This window comes from Ahaetulla prasina, chromosome 3 (assembly GCF_028640845.1).
Source record: "Ahaetulla prasina isolate Xishuangbanna chromosome 3, ASM2864084v1, whole genome shotgun sequence".
Taxonomy (NCBI): Eukaryota; Metazoa; Chordata; class Lepidosauria; order Squamata; family Colubridae; genus Ahaetulla; species Ahaetulla prasina.
Window position 1 is genome coordinate 52,305,785 of NC_080541.1, and position 27,765 is coordinate 52,333,549.

The 27,765-nt window shown below is 35.6% G+C and overlaps 1 protein-coding gene across 1 annotated transcript in view; it reads right to left on the reverse strand.

Annotated features, from left to right (window-relative positions):
* The window catches only part of ASXL3 (ASXL transcriptional regulator 3), a 137,364-nt gene that overhangs the window by 30,974 nt on the left and 78,625 nt on the right, over window positions 1-27,765 (reverse strand). Inside the window, exons 5-7 of the mRNA XM_058176925.1 lie at window positions 25,290-25,411; window positions 5,330-5,447; window positions 4,241-4,360 (exon numbers count right to left, since the gene is read on the reverse strand). Coding sequence (XP_058032908.1) covers window positions 4,241-4,360; window positions 5,330-5,447; window positions 25,290-25,411 — 360 coding nt within the window. The remainder of the gene's footprint in view (window positions 1-4,240; window positions 4,361-5,329; window positions 5,448-25,289; window positions 25,412-27,765) is intronic.

Sequence of the window (27,765 nt, forward strand, 5' to 3'; positions counted from 1 at the left end):
CAGAAATTCTATTTAGCCCTGAGTTTTGAGATTTATTGATGTACTGATTTATTACATTTGTAATCTATCTTTCCTGCAAGATGTCATGGTGCTACACACATGTGGAGTAGGGTGGGGAAGAGACATTTATCTTACAATCACAACACAGTCTGTAGTTCAAAAGAAAATAAAAATTGGGCACAAAAAGGGGCAAATGGGAAACCTCTATGATTATGTGGAGGAAATGCTTCTGTTTGAACAAAGGTACAATACTCCTGCATTGATACGTGTATTTTAATAACTTTTGAATGAAAACATGGTTCTCTGTTCCAGGCAATGATCCTAAGTATTCAGAGCAACACATATGTGTTAATCATGCTTTATAGTTTTATTGCATCCTTTTTATTATTTTATATAAATTGATATTTTTATATTTTATTTATCACTTTTAATGTTCAATGTTTTTAATGTTTTAACATTGTAATTGTTTTATATTGCTGTTTTGTGATGTTGTAAGCCATCCACTCAACAGTGAGTTGGGTGGTTAAATAAATAAATAGTATATAATTTTTAATTATTGCAAGGCATCAGAATGTCTGACTGGCGCAGCTTCTAAATACTGTCAAATAAATTCGCAAGTGAGAAAATAATGTTTTCCCATTATTTGTAGAACAGAATATTAGTTACTGGTTTGAAGATACAGGATTATGCATAGAGAGTTCTACTTTTTAGTGGCTCACTTTGTATTTGTTGTACTGATGATGCTTCAAAACTTAGGGAGCCTTCTCCACTGCCTGAAAATTTAAGTCAGATATCCTCATATAACCTGAAGCTCAACTAGCTATACAGAAATTGCAAATTGACATCCCTTCTCCCAGACAAAGAAGTATCTTTGTGCCTGCATGGACATCTTTGAATTCTAATCATTTGACTATAAACAAGCTATCCCACTACTATATAAACACAAAATGGTTTTCAGCAAAGATTGATGGTTCAATTATTCCCTGAAATGCTACAAGCTCTTCAAAACTGCAAGTATCACAATTCAACAGTTATAAAAATACAATGCTCCACTTATTTTTTAATGAGATTAGGCAAGGAGTGTTGTGTTCAAAGGGGTTTTTAAGTTGAAGGCAACCACATGTTCATTTATAAAAAGCAGCTGTGGCTACCTAATCTAGCATTCTGTCCCCACAATGCCCAGTTAAATGCCTGTGGCAAGGCAATATGCAGAATACAAGTACAGCAGTATTTCCCTCCTCATGATCCACAGCAACTGGGATTGAGAGATATGCAATCTCCTAGACAGACAGCAATACAAAACCATCTAGACTGGAAATTATTGATAGTTTTATGCTTCATGCATTTGTCAAATTCTTTTTTATAATCATCCAAATTGCCAGATGTCATTGTATCCATGTGTTAACAAATTTTATAATATATTAATTGAATTTTTAACTATCCAAGTTCATCAGATGGCCCTACATTCTACTCCATTTTTTTTATATCGTGCCCAATTTTAGATATTTCTGTCATGTCCCATTTACTCAATTTCTTCTAAACTCATTAGTCACAAATGTGACTTTATCTCATATGGAGGATAGTCGTTCACTTTCATCGTTTTGGTTGCCCTTTTCTACACCTCTTGCAATTCAATAATACTGTTTTGGTGATGCTATGAGCAGAACTGTAACTAGTAAACCAAGGGTAGTTACACTGCAGGTCAGAATGCATTTTATTATAACAGTGACAGATTTATCTTCCATCCTTTACTAATGATTGCCACAGCTGAATTTTACCTGAAAGTACCAAATTGCATTTTTCACTAGTGCCTCAAAAGAGAGTGATATTTTCATCAAACTAGGGGCCAAAAATCCATTTTGTGTCAATAGTCATCACAGTCACCATCAAGGATTCAGACTGTATCAACATAGAGGTAAAGCAGATTTTTAAAATCTCATTTTGCATTACTGAACAATATTTGAAATGTTAATTTTTATGTTTTGAAAGTTTTAAAAATCTGCTTTATTTTAACCATTTTAAGAAAGCAAACTTGACTGCCTCTCTAATTTCCCAGTTATGTTCCTCACCAGCTATGCGCTCAGAAAGCCCTTCTGGAAGTGTAGCTAGTAACTAGTCATGAACAGCTGATATTATGTCTTAATGGTGGTCAGGATGTGGGATTTGATTCCAATTCAGAAATGGCAGTCTGAAAGACCAGAAATGTGCATAAATTTCTTGCTGAATAATTTCATCCTTGCCCTAAAGCAGAGTTTCTCACTTTAAGATATAATGCTGGTTGGGAGTTGAAGTCCACAAATCTTAAAATTGCCAAGGATGAAAAACACTGCTCTAGTTCTCCTTAATGCATGCCATTCTTTCAGGAAGTTTGGACTTTTCAGGAAGGCTCTTGGGATTCAAGGAAGAAGAAAATATAGGGAAGATGAGCACGGCCTTCCTATTTCTGTGGTCCTACATAACAAGCCATAGTACCTTTAGCCTTATAGTCAGCTAATTTAAATCCTCATATTATCTTAAAGCATATTAAATGCATGAACAAAAGTTTTCCCATTTCCCCTTCATTAATTGTGCTTCCAAGTTAGACTTTATGAAGTTATGGCACTCTTCAGACCCACTCATTCTTTTGCTGTCACAGACAGACTCTAAAAACTTCTAAATATATCAATGAAGGAAACGGAATCATATTTTATAGACAGAAAGCTGTCAAAGAATGGAATTTTATTATTTCATGTAAAAATATCACCTGAACAAAAAATTTCTTTTTTGAAAAAGGCAGCCATATATTTGTCTTTTGTTCCCTTTTCTGCTAAGCTATAATAAAAAATAAACATCTAAACATAACTAAACAAAATTCTATAAAACATTAACTCTGGTCTTTTAAAAGAATAAATGCTAGTTTTGATTCCTTAATTACATTGGAAAAGATCCAATATAATGAAGCTTATCAACCACTGAGCCAGAAATGGCCATTTTCACATTTGCAGCTTCTCAATACTTTTAAATTAAAACAATGCCATGAACTAAAGAGTAAATCAGCACAGTTCATGTTTGCATGCGTGTGCGTGGGGAGAGGGAGGGAGGGAGGGAGGGAGGGAGAGAGAGGGAGGGAGGGAGGGAGAGAGAGAGAGAGAGAGAGAGAGAGAGAATAGGAGAGACAGAGACTAGAAAGAGCTTTGTTGCCAAAACAAAGATTTAATTTTGTCCAGATGGATGGGAAGAATTGTAAATTCTGTATTCAATATATGACAGTTAAACAATTTTTACCACAGCTTTAATCATCAAGGAAAATTTGTTTTTAGAATCAAAATATAATTCAGAATTCATTCACAAAGAATAAAAAGATAGGAAGAGAACCTAAAGAAAAACAAATATAATAAGGAAAGATACTGATGCCAGCAATAGAAAATTGCAATTTTAAAGGAGAAATAACTTATTTCAGTGCATATTGCTAATTTATTGGGAGCAGTTACACCATCAGATAATACTATGAAATGTCCCTAAGTTTAAGAAGGATAACGAACAGTTATAAAATGAGCATTTTTGAAATATTTTAAAATATTAAATTAGGATGCAAACAAAAATCTAAGAAAGGAATACATGCAGAGTATGACTATAAATAATCCAACACAAAGCAAAAACACTTGCCTGTTTGTTTAATGAGACATTTTGTTACTGCCTAGGATAAATAAGTTACATATAATTTAACAACAACAACAACAAAAAAGGATGAGGGAGCTCAACACTTAAAAGTCTAACAGGGTGGATATAAATATTGGTTTACTATATAATCTGAGCTGTTTTATGCTTTTTAAGAATGAGAAAGAAAAGCCAACATCAGAAAAGAAATGTGACTAAGAAATATGTTAATAATACACTGAGAAATAATGGAGAAAAAAATAAAGGGGGGAAAGTAAGAATAGTCCTCCGTGAAAAGATGGTGAAGCAAGAAATAGCTGGCTCCAAAATGGCCAATTTAGGGGAGCTCCAGATTGTCCGATTGAAAAAGGTTGTGACAGGATGGCCTGCTGGGAAAAGGTGCCCCAAAAGGGGACACCCCTGCAGAGTTCAAAGGGACAAAAGAACACAGCAAGGGAAGCCCTTGTGCATTGAAAAAAAAATATCCAAAACATCAAGAGAGAAAATGTGAAACTCTATATAGTGAGTTTTTGCCTTTTTAATGTATTCTATAAAGTAAAAAGATGAGGGGGGGAAAAAAAGGACATTTTAGAGACCTACTCACCTAAACCAGATTTTTTTAATCTCTTTAAATGCTGGCTCATTTGTTTTCCAGTTGGAGACTTTGGCCCATGTTTCATTTCTTTATCAGAATTGTCTGCTTCACCATTTTTAGATTCAGACCCTTTAAAAAAGCAAACGTTATACTGAAGTGCTTCCCGGTTTGGGAAAAACCAAAACCAAAAACAAAGCTAGATATATTTTTTTTTACAAAAAGAAAAAACGAAAAAACCAGTATAGTGACATCTTTATCTGTTACCCTATTTAAAGGTTATGTTTTCTGCTGACAAGTTGATTCCCTGTCACTGGAAGCAACGAAGCAAAAGCTCATAAATCCATTAAGTGATGAAAACAAGTTTCTTCAATGTAACAGTCAATAACGATGTTTGCTAATCCAATATAAATAAGCTTCTTCTCTGATAGCAGAGGCATCTTTAAAAATAATAACGCTACCTTTATAACGGAACAAAGAAATAAAAGGAAGAATGGGAAACCCTCCCCTTGGTAAGTTAATTTTCTCCCACGTCTGAGGTGGGGGGAAAACCCAACCTACAATAAAAAGTGACACAGATCTCTGCACGATTCATTCACAGTGAAGCATGTAACAGCCAAAAGTAAAGGTCAGGGTTGCACTGTGGTGATTAAGATGGTGCCAGAACACAAAATCTTATTAAAAGGACAACTGTTATTGCAAGACAGGAGTATGAGAGTAATTCGCACTCCCAGAGGAGTTGTGATGGTTATTTATTTGGCTCCCTGATGGCACGGAATGCCAAAACGTAGCTCTCCCATTAAGAATCAGCATCCAAAAAGACTACTTTGCATTCCTTTAAAGCAGCTGTTGTAATTTTAATTTTTTTTTAAAGACACAGTCTTTCTCTCATGATCCTCCCCTCCCCTCTTTCCTAGCACTGAAATTAAAATCTTCCTTCTTGGAATTAATAAAATTGGTTTAAAAAATAAAACAGAATCCATCTTGTGGGAACACCATCATAATTTTTCAACATCCTAAATTTGTGCACGATAGCTCTCACCTCATCGGGAGGGCTCTTTGACTAGAAACTGTTGTTGCAGTCAGTCTGTAGCTATTTACCTGAAGGTGAATCCGACTGCTCATCAGACACCTTTAATGGTGTCAAAACAACACGAGGAACAGTCTTGTTTACCATCATTGAGACTCCATTTCTTCTTTTCTGCTGCTGTCTCAAAGCCTACAAAGAACAAAACAAAACAGAAAAATATAACACAAAATGCTGCTCACAAGTGAATTACACAAAACATTCCCCTTTCATTCAGCTAAGCTCCTTAAGATAATAATATCCAACTAGCTGCAAATTTACCACTCTTCTATTTCATCTTTCTCTCTCATTCAATCTCCCTATATTTTAATTTAAGCATAAAGAAGATGCACCTTTAAAATCCAGAACAATGTTGACAACAAAGAAGCATTCATAACTGTTTGCTCTACCTTAGCAGCAGAAACATGAGAACCCATGGAATTTAAAACTGATATTTTCAAGTAAAACAAATCTAAAAATAAATATTTCAAAACCAGACTAAAACTGCATGTCTGTACATCTCTTGCAGGTGCATCTTCTCCCGTACACTGCTCAGTCAATCAAGTTAACACAGTGTCATCAGTATGTACAGCATGTAAGGGCTACAGTATTGATGCACTCACTCAGCCGTGAGTAGCGCTGCACAAAATCACTGCACATGGCAGGAATCATTTATTTCTGCGAAAGGGATCGGTCCTAATCTTGGAAAACCTTGCAGCACTTGGCTTCTGTCTGCTTGACTTTGGGCATTAACCTTCAAAACACGAACATGGTAAATGTGGGAGAAAATCATAAAAGAATAAATATCTACAAATGGGAGGGGGTTTGTGTGTGTGTTTGTTTGTGTGCATGTTTTTTTTGTAACTGTATCAGCAACAGGGAGGATAATGCAATACAAAATATGAATAGGAACTGAATAGCTGCCAGGATATTTTATACAATAAAATAAATTGGAAGATTAGGGAACATGAATGGGAGAATCTGCCTGTTAAACAATTTACAAGCACAAATATTTAAACTGAACAAGTTATAACAAATCGGCTCACTTCTGATTATCTGGTACCTGCTTGTAATCCTCATTTTACACTCTTATCTTTGATTTGTGTGTGCATTAAAAAGACCACTAAATTTTTACCAAAGGAGATCATGCTTAGCATGAATTAATATCCTTTGTCTCCTTACGAGCATAAACGACTAATGACTTGTGAGCTTAATTCTGTAATTGCAATACAGCTGTAGTCTATTTAAATGACAATGCTTTGCACACAACACTTCAAAGGCAAAATAATTAAAAACAATTGCTTCCTATTTCTCTGGATAATAATATTTTAGAGCACAAATTCTGTCCCAGGAAGAACAATAAAAAAGCAACAACTGGACATTTAATAGATATTTCAATGCAGAATTTATCAGAGGGGCATAAATAATAAAGGGGAATTTTAAAAAATGGCTGTCAACCAACAAAATAATTTAAATTGATTTATTGCCTTAAATCAACCAGAGTTACATACTTATGCATGTTTGTCAAAATATAATCATAATTTTAATAAACTAAAAGCAAATAGCTCCTCTTTAACTGCACGACAATATTTAAAATTCATTGGACAAAAAAACCCTACCTATTAATGGAAGAAAATACAGCTTTAATATTTGCTTCCATCAGTTTGGAAACTTAAAATATAGGATATTTCAGTTACAATAATAAACAGTTTTAATATGAATGTTCAATTCCCATCAATATTATGATAAATCTGGTTGCAAGGCATATTAATACTGATTTTAGCTCAGCTCTGTGAAGTTTACTAGCCTATAATTGTTATTGAAGTGAAAATGCATGTATCCAAACTGAAATGCCTTGTTTTACATTTCTTTATCATTAAATTTGGTAGCATCTCTATAGAGCCAGTCTAGCAATATGTTCCACTGATTAACTGGAAAGCAAATTTCATCTGCAATTAAATGTTTAGTTGATTAAGCAACTAATTCAGTTAGGGGTTATGCTCTCAATAAATATCAATATTCATGGCCCTGAAAGGACATAGCACAGTATATAAAAAAATCTAAACAAAGATGTACAGACAATGAAAATCACTATCTTTGATTTGTAAGCAATAGTTGTATAACTATTTCTGTCAACATTTGTTTCCAAATTTAAAACATTGCAACTGTATTGTTGTATATAAATTAAATTTCTAAAAGTACTGTTTATTCAACAACAGAAGTGGCAGAAACAATTTTTATGGCTTATTTAGACAGATATGCCTTACAAAACCTCATGAAGTAGTACCATGGCACAATTTAGGTGAATTGGTTCCTTCCATTTCTGGTGTAAGATGGCAATGTACAAAGCACAGATTGTCCTATCTACCTAAAAAGGTTTTACATCCAAACCTCACCTGCTATGTCTGCTGCTGACTGCTCAATGATATCATACTGTGCCTAGCTCCTTCCTCATATGAAAAGATAGCATATTGTTTGGATTGTGGAACTTAAGCAAGTAAACATCAACCACAGGAAAATGAAGGACAAGTTAATAAAGCCATTCCACATAGTGACTACTCAGAGGCACTATGACAGCCAAGACACACATATAAGGTAACATCTAAAACAGTTGTAATCTAATAACAGCAGACTAACGTCCTCAACAAATTTCAGAAAAATGATGGAGGCAGGCATAATGCAGATGTTGGTGGAGGAGGAAGAATATAGGTGGTGAAATTAATATAATCACATGGGATGCAGCTAGTATAAATGAAGAAAAAGAAAAACCCCAAGATAGTCTGGAATCACTTTCACAAAAGAGGTACTAAGATGTTGTTATAGATGAATATCAAAATAAATTTGAAGAAGGAACAGAAGAGTTAAATAACTATCACCTTCATCTTGGGAAAGAAAAGAGAGTGAGAAAGAAACTCAAGATAGTCTATTTTGATCCTGTCTAGTATAAAACAAGGACAGAAAGAAAACTTGCCAAACTTTCAGGATTCTGTTATTACAATCTGCAACAATAAAACAGAGCTCCTTATGATGTTTGTTTCCTGACCTGGCCTAACTTGAAAGGTTTGGCATCAGTAGAAACACTAAATATGCACAGGTCATAGTATGGGAATTGTACGCATTGCAGTATATCATTGTATGCATTGGAATGGTGCAAGGGATGGGAATCTTAGTAGCCACAAAAAGTGCAAAATGTACCTTTGTAAGGAACATACACTAACCGAAAAGTAATTTACAAGCTTTGTATGACAGTTATGGAAATCAGGATTGAATTTTCATAATTTTGACTCACCAACTTATTGAACTACTGATTTTAATAAATATGAAAGAAAATGGACATCAAAATTATTTTCCCCCCCATCTCTGACCAGAAGCAAATTTAGATGATAATCAAAGTTCTGGTGAATCACTATGCGTGACTAACTGAGTCTTAGCAAACTGTGTTCATAGATAGTGAAGATAAGGCTGATACAGGCAATCTGGTGATTTCCAGAAGTTTTGGACCAAAATAAATCTCAATCAATCTGGCCAACAGTGGGGGTAATGGGGGCTATTATCTAAAACATCTGAAGTAAAATGCAAAAGTACACATAGGTCTGTAATCATGGAACAAGTAGCTGAAACAAGATAGATCTGTAATCATAAAACAAATTGATATCAATCATCAAAAAAATACGGGTAAAAGCCCTTAATCCTCCGATATAACAGGGACAATTATAGATGTGACATAGATTATAACCCAATAATTTAAGATAAAATAATTAGACACCTTTTACAGTTATTAACTGTAACTTAAACATTCTCAAAAACGAGAGCAGTCCAGACTTAACTTTCCTATTAAATATCTTTAAGTCCTTATTAGTAACTTTAATTATGAAAGAAGTAAGAGTTTCCTAGCTATAAAGTTGATTATTAAGAGTATTTTTAATCCAACTCATATAATTTAAAACACAGATAGTAGATGATAAAAACTATGCTGACATTTTAGCATAAATACAGGTCAACCACCTCTTTTTCATGACATTTACTATATCAAAAATGACACATAATTAAATGAAATATAAACTAATTGGCATATAAATAATCTAGAAACAGTCTAGTCTTCCTAATGTATCATTAATTACATTACGTAGTCTGCAACAATACATTACATTTGTCATGCACAGCAATCTATAAATAAGAAACCTACATTCTTAAAATCACTGTCAGAAAAATGTTACAATATAAATCACACGTACAAAACAAAAAGTAATTTAAAAATCCTGTATAATCTCTACCAGATAGATAGGAAAGCCAATATTCTCATAAAAACCAAATGTAAACAATTCTAATGCTTAACTGTCAAAAGCAATTCTTTTCATATCTGGAATCTGATTAGCAACATTAATTTCGGTCTGAAAACCATTAACTATCAGTTCTCTCTTAAAACTTTCTACAATGTTTGATGTAGCAAAGAATCAAAGTACTAAGTATAAAAGCAGAATATGTCTTCAAGGCTGCAGCCAATTTATTTGACAGAGAGTAATAAAACATGCTGACCTACAAAATCACTAAAGCATCTGCATCCTTAAATACGCTGCTTAACATTTCTCTTGTATACAAGCTCAGATTCCAATAAAATAAGATGGTAAGGAATCATTTGTTGATAATTTATACTGAAAGATCTAACATGTGCTGGATAGAAAAACATTCAATGTCAATTGAAGAGAAGTATGTTCTTTCCAGTTGCTATTTTTATCCTAAGCCCATTACATAGAATTCAACACACATTTCATCAATACAAATGATTATACCATAATTTTTCTACCCGCACTTGTCTTGCCTTGATTGATATTGCACATCTCTATTTGTTTTCATTTTGTGCTGCAGGAGCCTTTCCAGCTTTCCCCCCTTTACCATAAAGGCAATGTCAAATAACTTGCATAAAAAAGGGGAAATGGGGGAGCCCATACTATAGTCCCTAAGTGTGTTGCAATTGCCACTGCTAAACATTAAGGCAATACCACTGCCACTACAACCCACATTTATGGCCCTAGGCTTTAAGACATGGAAAAAAGCAGCATAGTTATTAGCCATACAAGCCAGTTTCCCAGAATCCTAGGAAGACCATTGGCGATGGAGATAGAATTGGAACGGCATTATTTCCTAACTGCAATGGAGAATTATATTTTAATCACAGTTAGTTTAAAAGTCCAATTTAGCTTATAGCTTTCCTCTAACCCAGGGGTAGTCAATCTTTTTATACCTACCACCCACTTTTGTATCTCTGTTAGTAGTAAAATTTTCTAACCACCCACCGGTTCTACAGTAATGTGCCATGTATCGTCGTCTGAGCATGCCTCTTGCGCATTTTGGATTGGGTTGGGGGGGGCGCCGGCTACCAGCTCTGCTTGTCTGTTACAACTGGGTGGTGTGGGGGGAGATGCGCGAGCTATTCTGGGACGAGGCTCTTTTGTTTGCGGTCATACTATAGCACCATTTAGTTTCACTTATGTAACGTGAACTAAACTTATGCGCGGGTGATACAAATAGTATATTTTCAGAATTTAAATTGTCACGGGGAATTTTATGAAAACCTAATGAAAATGCTTTTAAATAATGCTATGAAATTTTTTTAAAAAGTCAATTAAATTAAAAAAAGGAAAGTGCTTTAGTATCGGACAAAACCCCTACCGCCCACCATGAAAGCTGGAACGCCCACTAGTGGGCGGTAGGGACCAGGTTGACTACCACTGCTCTAACCTGTCACTTCATTGTAAGAAGAAATTTGCTTTATTATACGTTCATTGCTTTGTGCAATATTATAGTGCAATGGTTTTTTTTTTAATCTGCACACTTTTAATCTATGAAATAAACCAGGGGTCTCCAATTTTGGTTCCTTTAAGACTTGTGGACTTCAACTCCCAGAGGAACTCTGGGAGTGAAGTCCACAAGTCTTAAAGGGACCGAGGTTTGAGATCCTTGAAATAAACAGTGCTAAGCAAAGCTTCCCCATCCAGTGTCTTTTCAGATATTTTGGTATTATAACTCCAGAATTCCTATTGAAATATTATTACAAATCTGTGTGTACTAGTCTTAACACATCTGAGAAGTATCAAGCTATAGAAGATTAGTCAAAAGTTGTTAATACAGGTAGCCCTTGACTTAAAGCCACAATTGAGCCCAAAATTTATGTTGCTAAGTGAGACAGTTAAGTGAGTTTTGCCTCATTTTATAACCTTTCTTGCCACAGTTGTTAAGTGAATCAAGCACCCACCCCCCTCCTAGAAGAATGAAATATTTTAGAAAATATTTAAAAAGGCAGAATATATTTCCCTGGATGAGAAATGGAGAAACATGTTTTAAAGACAAAGCAGCTTCCTGACTCCCCCCCCCACCTTTGTCAATGGGCCATTAAAGCTTCAGCTAAGCTCACTCATTCTCCCCACCTTTCTCAATGGGCCATCATCATCTGCATCATAATAGAACCCATTTAGCAACTGAAACTCACCACATGGCACCTGGGAAGATTACATCAGCCAGCAAGGCTAGCTAAGACCCCCACCCCCTGGGAGCCTGACAGCCAATCAGGGTACGCTTCCTGTGCCCCAGAAAGTTCAAAGCTCAGAAAAAGCATAAAGCCAGGGAGCACACAGGATCTCAGCCTTTTTCTGTTCAGGAACTCAAGCCATGTGATTCTGACCACCATTAAACCATCTTTCCAAGCAGCCTCCATGTTTCCAGTGTCTTTGTCCCCACTTGGAACTGAACCCAGATGGATATTTCTTCCAACATTAGTAACATAGTTATTAAGTGAATCTGGCTTCCCCATTAACTTTGCTTGTCAGGAGGTTGCAAAAGGTGATACATGACCCCTGGGACACTGCAGAACCATTATAAATATGAACCTGTTGCCAAATCCAAATGTTGATCACATGACATGGGGATGCTGCAAGAGTTGTAAGTGTGAAAAATGGTCATAAATCACCTTTTTCAGTGCCGCTATAACTACCAACAATCACTAAACGAGCTAATCTTATCAAGGACTACCTGTACCATATTTCCCCATTATCAAAAAATGGCTCTGAGGTTTACTGTTTTTGCTAATTCCACTTGTTTAAAATTAATAGTGCTCTTATTATTCTGTAAACATGTATCAAAACAACTGAGAAATTACAGGCACTTAAAGATCTACATTCACTTTCTTAATTGGTTAACAACAAAAAGCCTGTTAACAGTTACAGGTTTCTCTTTGTTATTTAATTTCCAGAAACAGAAAAAGTGTGTGTGTAATCATAGAGGCTTATGAAAGAAATCTTGCTAACGCTGATGAGAACAGGAAAGGCAGAAAATATATCAACTTTCACATTTTCAATTGCTTCTTTTCTTTTTTTAAAAAGAGGATAAGCATTTCTTTTTAGAAAAAAAATTAATAAAATTAATAGTGCTCTTATTATTCTGTAAACATGTATCAAAACAACTGAGAAATTACAGGCACTTAAAGATCTACATTCACTTTCTTAATTGGTTAACAACAAAAAGCCTGTTAACAGTTACAGGTTTCTCTTTGTTATTTAATTTCCAGAAACAGAAAAAGTGTGTGTGTAATCATAGAGGCTTATGAAAGAAATCTTGCTAACGCTGATGAGAACAGGAAAGGCAGAAAATATATCAACTTTCACATTTTCAATTGCTTCTTTTCTTTTTTTAAAAAGAGGATAAGCATTTCTTTTTAGAAAAAAAAATATATTAAGATGTTAATGTGGTCAATTGAAAAATCTCCTGTGGGGAAATATTATCTCTCTTCTATCACAGCACAAAAGCAAACAAGCTAACTAGGAAGCACCCTGCACCCTGCTGCTTTTAATGGCACTGCTGTTTGTTATTTCAACAATAAAACAAATTTAGAATCAAAACAGCATTTTTCTAAAACCAGTGTTGTCAACAAGTTGTGTAGAACATCAGAGAACTCTCATCCAGTTTTTCTTTTGTTAACATATTTGCTGAAGCAACATTTGGTCACATACCAGTTTTTCTGGAAAGATGGAAATAGACCGGATTATTTACAATTATACATATTGCTAGGATCTTAATTCAGCATCAGTCCAGACACTAAAATGCAACCAGCCTTTTGGCCTTTTGAGCATTTTCAGTTGAGACATTAGACAAAGATATATTTTGCAATAACCACATTGTGAATCAAAATTACAAGGTGGCCCTTGTGTGAAGCTTTGCAAGTTGACACCTTGTTATTTAGGGAGATTTCATTCCATTCTACCATTGTAAAGAAGATATTGGCTTGGCACATCCAAGGCCCTCTAGGTATTGTTTTTTATTTGCTTCTGATTCTTCAGAACCTGATGAATATTGTTTCAACAGGAATTATTTATTTGAACCTAGTAAGCTTGTGCGTCATCAGCCACGTAGTCTACTTTAGCCACTTTTTTGATAATCTTTGAATTTTCTGAGCTAGTCGAAAGACTAGCCTTGTGGTGCAACCAAAACAATCTGGAACTGAACACACTCAAAACCGTAGAAATGGTGGTAGACTTTAGGAGAAACCCTTCCATACTTCCACCTCTCACAATACTAGACAACACAGTATCAACAGTAGAAACCTTCAAATTTCTAGGTTCTATCATATCGTTCTATCATATCGCAAGATCTAAAATGGACAGCTAACATCAAAAACATCATTAAAAAAGGACAACAAAGAATGTTCTTTCTGCGCCAACTCAGTAAGCTCAAACTGCCCAAGGAGCTGCTGATACAGTTCTACAAAGGAATTATTGAGTCTGTCATTTGCACCTCTATAACTGTCTGGTTCGGTTCTGCAACCCAGCAAGAAAAACACAGACTTCAGAGGATAATTAGAACTGCAGAAAAAATAATTGCTACCAACCTGCCTTCATTGAGGACCTGTATACTGCACGAATCAAGAAGAGGGCCGTGAAAATATTTGCAGACCCTTCGCATCCTGGACATAAACTGTTTCAACTCCTACCCTCAAAACGACGCTATAGAGCATTGCACACCAGAACAACTAGACACAAGAACAGTTTTTTCCCGAAGACCATCACTCTGCTAAACAAATAATTCCATCAACACTGTCAAACTATTTACTGAATCTGCACTGCTATTAATCTTCTCATAGTTCCCATCACCAATCTCTTTCCATTTATGACTGTATGACTATAACTTGTTGCTGGCAATCCTTATGATTTATATTGATATATTGACCATCAATTGTGTTGTAAATGTTGTACCTTGATGAACGTATCTTTTCTTTTATGTACACTGAGAGCATATGCACCAAGACAAATTCCTTGTGTGTCCAATCACACTTGGCCAATAAAAATAAAAAAAAAATCTAAATTCTAAACAAGAAATTTCTCCTGTGACTCTTTGTATTATGTGTCCAAAACATTTAAGGTTTAGTCCCATTTTAAAGTGTTCAGTAAGTAGCAGTGGTTTTATTTCATCTAGAATCAAATGAACTATTTTTTCTCACAGTCCAAGGCTTTCTCAACATTTATTTTCAGTTTACAACTTCAAAGAATCATTTTTCTTGTTCGGTCTTTCTAATGATCCACCTTTTACAGCTGTATGTGAAAATTTAACTCATACAACTGGGAAAAACATAATCTTAACAATACATTCCTTTGTTGTAAATGCAATGTTTCTGGGCTTTAATAGTTTATCTATAAAAGTGATATTTTTTCTTCTCTAGCTGACATACTTTTATTTTATGATATAATCAGTATTCCTATACAGTTTTTTTTACTATAGAACAGGGGGTCAAACTTGATTTGAGGGCCACATCAGGGTTGTGTTTGACCTTGGGGATGGGGGTGGGCCAGCTTAACATCACTCGTGTCAGGGACGCCTGTAGTGGCCTGAGCACTTTGCCAGTGAAAACTGGCTCCTGAGCTCCATTTTCGGCTGCGATGGCTTCCTGCAAACGTCTGCCAGCAAAAATGGATCTTGGAGGGGCTGCACACAGCCCTCCCAAGTTCCATTTTTGCTGGCAGAGGCACTGCAGGCTGGTCCTTCACTATTTTCAGGGCAGCCCCACAGGCCAGATCTAGGCACCCCGGATCTGGGCTGCAGGCCTTGTGTTTGACACCCCTGCTATAGAAAATAAAATCTATTATTTCAACTATTTTTACATCTTTTTCCATTGGGTTGGTACTGCCTGTTGACTAAATATTAGTTTCAAAAAAATGACCAACCTTTGGGCTTTCTTCTTTCACTTTCACCAAGCGACTTCCTCAATTCCAGCTATCAAAGCATTATTATAGGTCTATCTTAGGTAATTTATGTTTATGTCAGCAATTTTAATTCCAACCCCTATTTCTTCTACTTCAACTTTCTCATGTTATATTTTGCATAAAAGTTAAACAAATGTGACAATGCATGATCTATGTATACCCAATTTTGAACCCTTTTAGATGCTCCGTATTATGTGGCTTCTTGTTCAACCTACATTTCTTTTCAGTAAATAGATAAAGTAGCTCATGTTTTTAAGGGCTAGCCACAATTTGGTATAATCTACACATTGACTCTTCTTTGTATAATTAAAAAAAAGCAAAAATATATGCCTTTTTGGAACTTCCTTGCCTTTTCCATTTTCCATCAGATGTTAGGAATATGACCATGGATAAGGCTCCCCTCTTTTGATTCCAGCTTGTACATCTGAGAGTTCTTGTTCATTACATTGCTAAAGTCTGAAGAAAGAATGTAAAAGTTGTTAAATAAACATGAGCTATTCCCTGAGAAAAACCAAGGGGTAAGAAAGAAATTCAAGATTATCCTATCTTGTTTTTCTTTTACACCAAAAGATCAGAGGAAAACACTATCATGTTGTCAAGATTTTATTACAGATAGTCCTTGAGTTACAACTATTCATTTACAGAGGGTTTGAAGATACAAGGGTCTCAGAAAAAGTGACATACAACCCATCCTCAAAGTTACAACTGTTGCATCACCCCCATCATCATAGGATCATATTCAGGCACTTGGCAACTGGCTCACATTTATCAAGGTTACAGCATGCTGTGCCCACATGATCGTTATTTTCAATTTTCCCAGCCAGCTGCCAACAAGCAAAGTCAATTGAGGAAGCTAGAATTGCCCAACAATCACATGATCCATGATAAAATGGACATAACATCTGGTCTGATTACATGATGATTCACTTTAGGACCATACCAATTTAATGCAGTAATTCCAATTGCCATCACAAATCGAGAACTATTTGTATTGCACTCTACAATGAAAAGGTAGAATTCCAATATTTTTTATAATGCTTGTTTCCTGACTTGCATATTTTGAAGACTTACATCAGTCTTGAAAGCCTCTACTTTCTCTAATCAGGCATCAAACTGTACTTTTGAATGTAGAGACGGCATCAGATTCTTAGGGTATTTCAATATCCAGAGAACAATTTGCTGAAGCATTATTGAAACAAATGTACGTACAACAAAAAAATGGATGTACAAATAACAAATTTGTAGCATAACCTTGGGACAAACTTTTAGTCAATAGCAGCTGAGCAGGTTTTTTTGTTACTCCAGGATCAATTTTGTTGCAATTCTGCTCAAAAAAGGGGTGATCAAATTGGCTCACTGAAGGCAAAGATTTGTTTACTGGATAATTACCAGAATTCCATGCAAAGATTTAGAGTGTCATTTAATGATCAGACTAAGAAATCCTCAACAAATGGAAAGATTTACAGGCTAAAGCAAGTCAACTGCAACATTCATGAGTACATATTGGATTTTCAATCCTATGCAAGAGATATGAAGTGGAATGATATGGTTTGACTAACCAATTTTGGGGAGTTCTTCCTGATGTTCTAATTCTGACTTAGAGAATCTAGAAGAACTATTCCAGTGTTACACATTAATTGATGGATGGTTGAAAGAGGAAATAATAAGGTAAAGAAGTGTAAAGTTACCTCACAGCCTCTCCAGTAACCTCATCAGAGACCAAGTCAAGAAAACAGAAGTGGTAAAAAGAATCCTGTCCTCAGCAGAGAAACAAAAGGACAAACTTCAATTTGTTTCTACTTTGGAGCCCCAGCCAGTCAGCCAAAATTTATTTATTTATTTTTATTTATTTATTTTGTCGAATAAATATTAAATAATATATATAAGTATAAGCATGAATTGAATACATAAAGTGAATACAATTAAAGGGAACATTATGACAGGGATGGTAGGCACGCTCGTGCTCTTATGCATGCTGCTTACAGACCTCTTAGGAATGGGGTAAGGTCAACAGTAGACAGTCTTAGGTTAAAGTTTTGGGGATTTTGGGATGAGACCACAGAGTCCGATAGTGCATTCCAGGCATTAACAACTCTGTTACTGAAGTCATATTTTCTGCAATCGAGATTGGAACGGTTCACTTTAAGTTTGAATCTATTGTGTGCTCATGAATTGTTGTGGTTGAAGCTGAAGTAGTAATTGACAGGAAAGACATTGTAGCAGATGATTTTATGAGGTATGCTTAGGTCATACCAAAGGCATCGTAGTTCTAAATTTTCTAAACCCAGAATTTCAAGTCTGGTGGCATAAGGTATTTTGTTGGAGCAGAGGAGTGAAGGACTCTTTTTGTGAAATATTTCTGGACGCGCTCAGTTGTATTAATGTCCAATATGCAGTGTGGGTTCCAGACAGATGAGCTGTATTCGAGAATTGGTCTAGCAAATGTTTTGTATGCTCTGGTTAGTAGAGAAGAAGCTATGCAAGATTAGGTTTACAACTTTTAATGCCTTTTTGGTGATGTTGTTACAGTGGGCTTTGGCACTTAGATCATTTGATATGAGTACTCCAAGGTCCTTGATAGAGTGAGGGTCATCTACAAGGTCATGTCCACCTAGCTTGTATTTTGTGTTCTGATTCTTTTTGCCAATGTGTAAGACAGAGTATTTTTTGGTTGAGATTTGGAGTTGCCAATTTTTTGACCATTCTGACACAAAGTCAAGGTCTTTTTGAAGGGTAGCAGCATTGTTGATAGTGTTAAATAGTTTAATATCATCAGCGAAGAGAACGCAGTTACTTATATGTATAAGTATTTATTTATGTATAATATGAAGAGTGTTGGTCCTAGAACGCTGCCTTGGAGGACACCGCTATTAACAGGTGCAGGATTTGATAGGGCGCTGCCTATTTTGATCACTTGTTGTCTGTTTGACAGGAACGCAGTTATCCAATTATGGAGGGGTCCAGAGATGCCATAGGATTTTAGTTTTAGAAGTAGTTTGTCATGTACTACTGAATCAAAGGCTTTACAGAAGTCTATGTAAATTGCATCTATTGCTTTGCCCGATCAAGATTTGTAGTCCATATGTTTTTGCAGTGTAGACGTCGTAGATTATAGGATATTTTTTTTCTGAAACCAAATTGTTTATTAGAGAGTAGGTTGTTTGTTTCTAGGTGGAGAGTAATGGATTGGTTGATGATTGATTCCATTACTTTGCAGGTGACACAGCATAAAGAGATTGGTCTTTCAACTAGGCCGGGGTCTCCCTTTTTGAAAGGAGAAAATGATGAAAGTAGTTACATGACTCAGCTACAAAGTAGTACATTTGTGGAACCACAGCCCATGTAGCCTTCAAGTATCTAAAATGCTCTAAAACTTTGGGAAACTTCACGTTCCCCTCTCAAGAACCTAGCAAGCCAACCCTCAAACAACTAAGAAGTGCTCAGGCAGCTTACAAGAGCTATTTTATTATCCTGTGACTCTTCATTCAACCCCAAATTTGGGAGTACAGCTCTCAGCTCTTATAGACTCAGGTGCTCCCAGTTAATTTTATGAATGGGAGTACAGAGCAACAGTTGAAATTACTTACAACATTATTAGAAAAAACTAGGTTTCTAGAAAGTATTGATCAACAAGTTCTTCAAGCTGATTCTGCTTTACAGCACTCAACATCTTTGGCAAGATGGGTGGCATTCAAGTTTGACAAATAAATGAATAAATGCATAAATAAACTGTCAATAAATGGTGATACATAATTTCTGCCACTCTCTACTGCCCCAAAAGATTGAGCATAAGGTGCAAAATAAGGTATGGCGAGTATTAGTACGAAATGAAAGTCACTATCAGACCTTGTTCCTTCAGTTGGATCAAAATGATAGTTTAGGAAGCAAGAAGGAAATCTCAAGTTTTGGGTGCCTGAACTGGAGGGCCACAGAATGACAAGAGTATTATCAAGCAAAAAGACCCTAAAAGTTAAATTCTTTTTTTTTTTTACATTTATATCCCGCCCTTCTCCGAAGACTCAGGGCGGCTTACATTGTGTAAGGCAATAGTCTCATTCTATTTGTATATTTATATACAAAGTCAACTTATTGCCCCCCCAACAATCTGGGTCCTCATTTTATCTACCTCATAAAGGATGGAAAGCTGAGTCAACCTTGGGCCTGGTGGGACTCGAGCCTGCAGTAATTGCAGGTAGCTGTGTTTAATAACAGGCTATCTTACAGCCTGAGCCACACCGCCAAGTATTTTTGCATACCTCACATGCAAATCAATTGCTCACTGGGTCAGAGAAAATGCCCGTGCTCAACTTTGCTTGCCAGAAGACAGGAGCTGGTTTTCCTTCTTTTCTTTTCAGGGCCCAAAGATTGCACACTCAATATTGGAACACTAGTTTGATTGAGCAATACCTACAGCACTGCTCCACATCAAAGAGTGAGCATGTTCTTGGTTACCTGAAAACAAAGCTATGGGGCTATGAGAAGTTACGTGAATGGGTATAAGTGTGGAACTCTTTCCATGTATGTGTGTTTACCATATTAATCTCCCACCATTGACCAGAGCACAGGAGGGGACAAGAGATTGCTTCTCAAAGACCTAGTCCATTTGGAAAGCAAGAGAGATTGGTGATGGGGCCTGCTCCAGAGGGCTGCATCTATGGCTGATTAAACATGTGAATGTTCAAGTGTATGATGGACCATAATGCTTACTACAGAGGATGCCTTGTAAGGGTTAGTCAGGTCATCAGTTATATAGTTCCAGAAATGTTACATAGCAATGATAAAGCAATGTAAATCATATTGAAACTTTTATAGTTGGAATATAATATATGATAACACTATAAGCAGCCCAAGCACCTCTAAATTCCAGTCTATAACTCCATACCCTTTCTCCAACTGATGCTAGCACCATATACCATAGCAATGACTTTTATTGTATCCATATTGTATTTACAACAGAAAAAAGACAACAATCTGGTTTCTATTATCTGTTGCCTCTTCCTCCATGCCATTCTTGCTCCTTTTACTGTTTCTATGCCATCTAAATATTAAATATGTCTTTCTTCCTTGTTGATGTAGGAATGGAATGGCATTGGCTTCTCTGCCACTTGATGCTGAGGACATTACACAGTGCTTAAATCTTTGAAACCAGCTCTGGCCAGTCTGATAGCATGTTTAGTATATTCTGCCATAAACTAGTTGTACTTTGTCACAAATCATAAGTGGGATTACCTTTCTAGCCATAGGCTGCGGCCATCTATCCCATTTTCCATCCATTCCATTCTAGTACTGCATAGATGGAATTCTATCTTTGAGACTCAAAATATGGACATCACACTTGCACAGATAGTGACTTTTTCTTTCTTTATGGAGTGAACAATAGGTTATAATAATGTAACAGTATTCAATGGATGCCATGCTGTTTAGCAATTTCATCTTCTCACTTCAGGACAACAGTGTGTAGGAACCTTTGCCTTTTCCCTTAGTAGAGCTCTCTACTGTGCACTGGCTCATTATTTTTACTATAGAAGAAGTTTCCTAAGACACATGTAAAAAGAGACAACCATGTATTGTATTCGATGTTACCTGGTGAGCAATAAAATGCTGTAATCTGGTGAACAAAGAACCAGACCTCCTGCTAAATGGTGTCATTCTTGGCAACAGTACAAGTAACTATGTATATACAACTATGCAGTAACTTAAGCAGGCACTTCTTCATGAAACTAATAACCATGAGATGCAACCAAATGTTGTTTCCCTGCTAGTTCCCCACCCACCAACTAGCATATGCATAGAATAAGTATCCTTTACATTTTGTTATGTCTAGAACCATATAGCCAAGTGACAAGCCATCTTAGGCTGCTCTGGCACACAGATTTTTCACCAAGTCTGGAATAGACAAAAGAGAATTCTGTCTAACAATCAGATCCTTTCTTTTAAAGCTTTCTTCTGGGTTTTGACATCTGCCAAGCTGCCTTTGGCTGACCCCAGCTTAATCAAATGTAGTATTTAAAGAATAGGATCAGGAAAATTACAAAAAATCATGAATTTATTTACATAACAGACTGGGACTATACTTGCTAGTATAATGTTCCCTCCCCCATTTTCATCATGGTTTAATGAGTTTATAAAAAAGGCCTGCATTCAGACTGGTCCATCTCCAATGCTCAGCTGATAGGTTTATATGAACTAACTTTTGACCCTTTCAAGTTGATATATAATACAATTTTAATGTATTTTTTGAAATCACAGAATATGTTCCAGTGGCAACGTCTTTATGAAAAACAAAACTATTTTTCCTTCAATGTTAATGAAATTGACCCAATGCCTTCAATGCTTTTTGGTAGTGCTGAAAAAAAAATAAACTAAAAATGTCTATGAGAAATGACAATACATAACGATGAACCCTTTTGTCAAAATTCACTGAGACATGCTGGAAATGATTTTATCAAGGAGAATAGCTACAATGAAAAAAGAATATAAATGTTGAATAACTCAGATACACTTACCTGAGCAGTGCTTCCCTCATCACTGTCTACATCAGTCAGGCTGAAGTCCAGCTCACAACTCTTTAATTGTGTCTCAGCCTTGTCTGCATAGCTGTACCTCAAGAGAAGACCTACATGGTATCTTCAGAAGGATTCCGACTTGAAGTCCTGGATAGCCTCTGCCATTCATTGCAGACAACGCTGAACTAGATGGACCAATAGTCTGACTCAGTATCTTTCAGTAAGATAGTGATGGGCCACTTGCACCAGACAGATGGCCCCCAAACCCTGTTGTTTGGCCTCTGGAGACTTCCAAAACTCAGAAGCAAACCATTCAATATGCCCACAGCAATTCCCCATTAAATGTGGCTGGAAATTAAAGCTAAAAAAAAAATCCTCAAATTCCTGGAATTCCCTGCAGGAATTAGTTCAGGAACTGCTGCAGTTGGTCATTTCCTTATTGGTTCAACTGTACTAACTTCTGGTCAGGCCAGAGGAATAACCTTTAGATATATGAATCCTAACTTTTTACCAAGGAGATCAGGATGATTACTTGAGACACTAATGGCAACAACCATGGCTTGATAAAGATTTTTATGGACAAGAAAGTTCTTGAATTTTGGTTCAACAGGAGATCCCATGAAAGGCACGGTGGGATAGCAACTTTGAAGGTCATCCAAACTATACTTGTGCCAAAATAATTCACATTGTCTCAGTGATGGCTGGATGATATAGAAGCAGGGATAAATCACAAATGTGGAATGGTTGAGTCTAATGATATCGTTTTCACATCATTCTCAGTGAAAATGATTGTCAAAAAAACTAATAAAGTCTGAATCACATAATCTTCCATTACATTCATCTGTATCTAGCACTGATTTTAAAAAATAAATTGAAATATAATTACAGCAAATATTCAAAGTTTCATTCTTTTGCTAACATACTGAACAATGCATGAGAAGAGTTTGGGAATCAACAAAGAGCCTCTTCCCCCCCCCCCAATCCTTAATCAAGTCCATGCTGCTTTTGGCACTCTACAGTGTAAGCAGTTTATTCCCAGAACATGTTAAAGGTTCACCTCCCAGTATAGCAAAATAGATCCAGTAAGTTAATATAGGTGGTATGTGTCACATATAATTGCTTAACATCTCTGTGTATTCAGAAGCACTGTGGGCTGTTTGTAGTAGTACAGAAGCACATTGTAAGTACATAAAGGCAATAGAAGGTCTGAAGAGTAGATATACAGTAGCAACACTGACTCCCAACAGCAATTTTCTGAACAAAAATTGCTGCTTAAAGTTCATTCACCTAACAGATAGGATCCACTGTTTGGAGTTAAATCAAATCCAGCTGACTGCATCTGGTGGTAATGAATACCTAGAGCATAAAAGGAAAAGAAGGGAGAATAGAAGAGTCCCTCCTTAAGGTAAACACATCAACTGAGACTGATAATCTTTTTAAAAGGAAGTTTCACTGCTTGCTTAGTATTGCAGGATAAGTGTACATGTATTTGCATTTCTTTCTTGAATATTTTATGCTATCAAGACAACTGTAGTGGTATTTATGGATTTTGCCCTCAGTTGATATTTGCTTATTTCACCTTGCTGCTAGACTCAGTATTTCCTATAGAAATATTTACCCATATTTAGTTTCGCTGTGAAACTCTGAATTATTCCACTTCTATTTCCTTTCCAAAGGAATACAAAACCACATTAATGCCTTATGGAACTTTGAAGAGCAATATAATTAGTATGTAAGAAGTTCTTTTAAACTGCGTTCTTCAGATGCACATAATATTTATATACACATGCATTTACATTCACATTCACACACACACACATTTCCCATGATGGAGCACTGGAGTGGGAAATTATAAAGAGATACATCAGATGGAAATATAAAAGGCACGGTGGGTGAAAACTACATTTTAGATACAGGCCATTGACAGAACAGTTCTTACATCTGACACAGACCATCATTTATTAATGTGCTAATTAATGCAGTGATATAGGAAACCTAATCCTCTCCTTAAAGTTATGGTATTAAACTATAATAGTATTAAAACTCCCAATGAATTGTATCTCAGCTGTTTCACAAAGAAACCAGTTTCTAAAATTCCTTTCTCCAAAGACTGCCACCTTGAAGTTAGTGACAGAGTGTCCTACTTAACTGAAATATCTTCCTATTGTTTCTGGATAGTGACATTTCTGATGCCAAATTTATATTCAACTCTTCTTTTAAAAGGAATTGGCATTGCTGACAAATAATGGCATATATCACACTGAAAGATGAGCAGATTATGAATCATAGTGTTACTATGAGTGCTGTTATTTTGTCCTATAATAGCAATGTCAAGATAGATATGGGAGAGAATGAAGGCTGTGATTATTCAAATGTCAGTGGCAAAGAATTACTGTAAGATTTGCGGATGCTACAGAAGTGGTCTGAGCAAACAACTGTTCAGCTAAAAGATTGTATAACTTGAAAGCCCTTAGCACTGAAATGTGGCATGCTTCACCTCCTAACTATAGTTTCCTGCAAATCATACATTGTTCTGATAAAAATACATCCCTTCCTCTATGGTAATGGAAACGGTAGGTACCATTAGGTATTTATCTTTGTCCCATGCTAACCCATGGGAGAGGAAAGCATTATTTTTCCCCAGCTCCTACTTCAGAATCGGAAACAAGCCAGGATGAGTTTTCCCTAACCAGTACTGTATAATTGAAATTAATATGATACCTGAAGAATCACAGATTTGGCTACATAGCCGTCAGATTCTTGCATATATCAAACAAAGGCACTGAGGTGTTTTGTATTTGTATATCTATGTCTATGTCTCTCTGTCTATCAGATAGATAGACAGACAGATAAAGATTAGATATATATATAGATATAAATAAATATAGATATATAAAACACCTCAGTGTTTTATATATATTGAGTCTTTCTGGAATGTGAGATGGCATTTTAGCATGCCTTGGAAATATGTCCAGCACATCAGGGATCTAAAAACATGGAAGACACAAATCCAGGAACTTGAAAGACACATCTTTCAGAATCTGAAGCTTCCATATTTCTGCTTTATCCAATACTCTTGATTTTGAGTAAGATGCCTATTAGGATGGAATTTGGCATCTTTTGTAAAAAAAAAAACAGCAATATCCTTTGTATAAAATGTGAAGTATTGGGTAGAAATAAATGATTCAATTCAATTACTTTAGATATGCAAATGAAAACTCAATCAAGAAATGTTACTTTACCTGTTTAAGTGCCTTTTTGGTATGCTGCTGGAAGGAAGACACTAGCTTGCTTTGCATTGGTGCATTTGTAAGGCTTGAGTCCCGAATGGAAGACAGTTCTTCAGGTGCTTGCTTAGGACAAACTATGAATACAGAAATAAAATTAAGTACTTAAACTACAGGAGATTAAACTATGCATTTTATTTCACTTCATTTTGAGATCTTAAAATATCACAAAACTTATCTAGTCTTATCTATCTCAAGCTGATCTGCCATATAAAAAAGCAATTGTATTTCAGACAGTATAGAATACCTAAAAGGCTATTTAGGACAACCAAACAGCTAGGTAAAGAGGAAACTAATAGCCATTCAAATCACATTTAAAGTGAATTTGTGGAAGCTGCAAATATCAGCTTAAATAAGTCTGAACTCCTATTGTTCTTGGCAAAGTATAGGCTTCCAACCACAAAAAGCATCTGCATGACAACTGGCAATGAAATCACGTAATGCTCTGTGTTGTCAAAACATACGTTTTCAATTGCATGCTTCCAACACATGCTAAATTCAGGAAATGCTGATACCTAGAAATTAACATCTGTGTAATGTCTTTCATTGTAATTTGAAAATGTACTGTCTGCAATAATGTTCGCAGCTACATTGAATGTAATAAAGAGAACCACCAGTCCAGGAAGCAGAACAGAAGGATGCTTATCACCTCCTGTAAATGTTACAGAAGTTAATAGAATAATAGAATTTAACAGCCTTGAGAGATCCCTTGACCTAACAGGTCCAAATAGATAAAGGGACAACAGCACATAAGCTAATTTTATTCAATGTTTTAGTTCCAACACTGAATTACGATCAAGTTTAAATGTAAATGTTATTAAATCTTGTGAGAAATATCAAACAATAGCAAAGCCATGCCATGATGCAAGGAGAAATTGAGTTATTAATAGCTAGCATTTACACAGTATTTTTAAACAATACTGTGAGAGCCTTATACATACAGCACATTATCTAATAAATGAATGACCATATCAAATTTTAATCTACTTTCTTAATTTGGACTAGTTGCTTAATCCTATACTCTCTAGCCTAGAAAGTTTTTAGGGGCATAAACAGAGTTCTTTCCCATTGCCTGTTACCTGTAATGCTTTTAGTAGAGATGACAGAGATTAGATTTGCAAACTCGGACTTGTGAAACATGCTTTCTACAATCGGGGTATAGTTCCTCCTCTAAAATTTCCTCAACTTACATAAAAGATTTATGTATTTAAAAATAAACAAAATACAGTGAGATAAAAGTACAATATTAGCTTATTACAACAGTTGGAGAAGAGGGGAAGAGAATGGATGACAGACTTAAGCTACAAATCATGTTAAAGCAGTGTTCTAACTAGAGCTGTTATTCCTTTCATAAAGTGTAAAATTGGGGGATGGAGTTCTGCTGATTTTCAAAAGCTTGTTAAAAAGAAGTGACATCTGAAGCTCTCACAAATGCTGATATCATATAATGGCAGGTGGCCACCATAATTTGACAGAGAAATGGGAAGCACTGTTTCAAGAAAGTGCTATATGTTGATTGTGAAGCCAGAGGATAAATTTTTGCTACTGGCATTAACACAGAAGCTATATTTATTAAGGTACTGATCTGTAAATCTGTAAAAGATAGAGAGAAAAATACTGCAGTTGCAAGTAAACTATTCTACACTAGATCATATCTGGAATTTAGGCTGGAAAAACAGGTTTCAAAAATGGGCTTTGCAAAACATGTTGGCCCAAGTGATTCCCCATTTTGAAATGTTAAAGCAATTATCCTCATTCTGTAAAAGGAATCAGAACTGCTTCAGACACCTTTACCTGCATTCACTTAGTACAGTACATGCACATTACACACATAACATACCCAAGAAAAGCATTCAAAGCAGTTTCTCTATCAGGGTAAGAAATCATCCTTAATATCTATGTTAATACATTAGGAAAACCTTCCAGAGTATTTGATTACAACAAATCATGCACCAGGTTATTTTGGTTTGTTTATATATAGCCCAGAGACACATCATATAACGTGGGTGGCCATATAAATCTGATAAATGTTACTATGAGAAGAATAATATGCTGGATTTTAATTATCTAATTAATTATAAAACTCTCATCATAAACTTTAGAAGAACTAACAATAGTGTAAGTTGTTAAAAGGTATGTCAAAACATGAAACAGAAAATGCTTCAGATTTTTGTAGTATTTCTATACATAAGCTTGACAGTGGGTAATTTTCATTATGTTAATTAGTTGCAGAAACACAGAAGAAGACCTAGCACCATATAGCCATAATTATAACTGCCAATTAAAACTTCTAAAAAGCCACCTGACTCTACATGGTCAATCTAATGGAAGACATCCTCTGCCTTATTTAATTCATGTAGGTATCACAGATAAAATGAAGATACTTTTTCCTTGATTATTCCTAAAATGTAAAATTAATATTTTTTTAAAA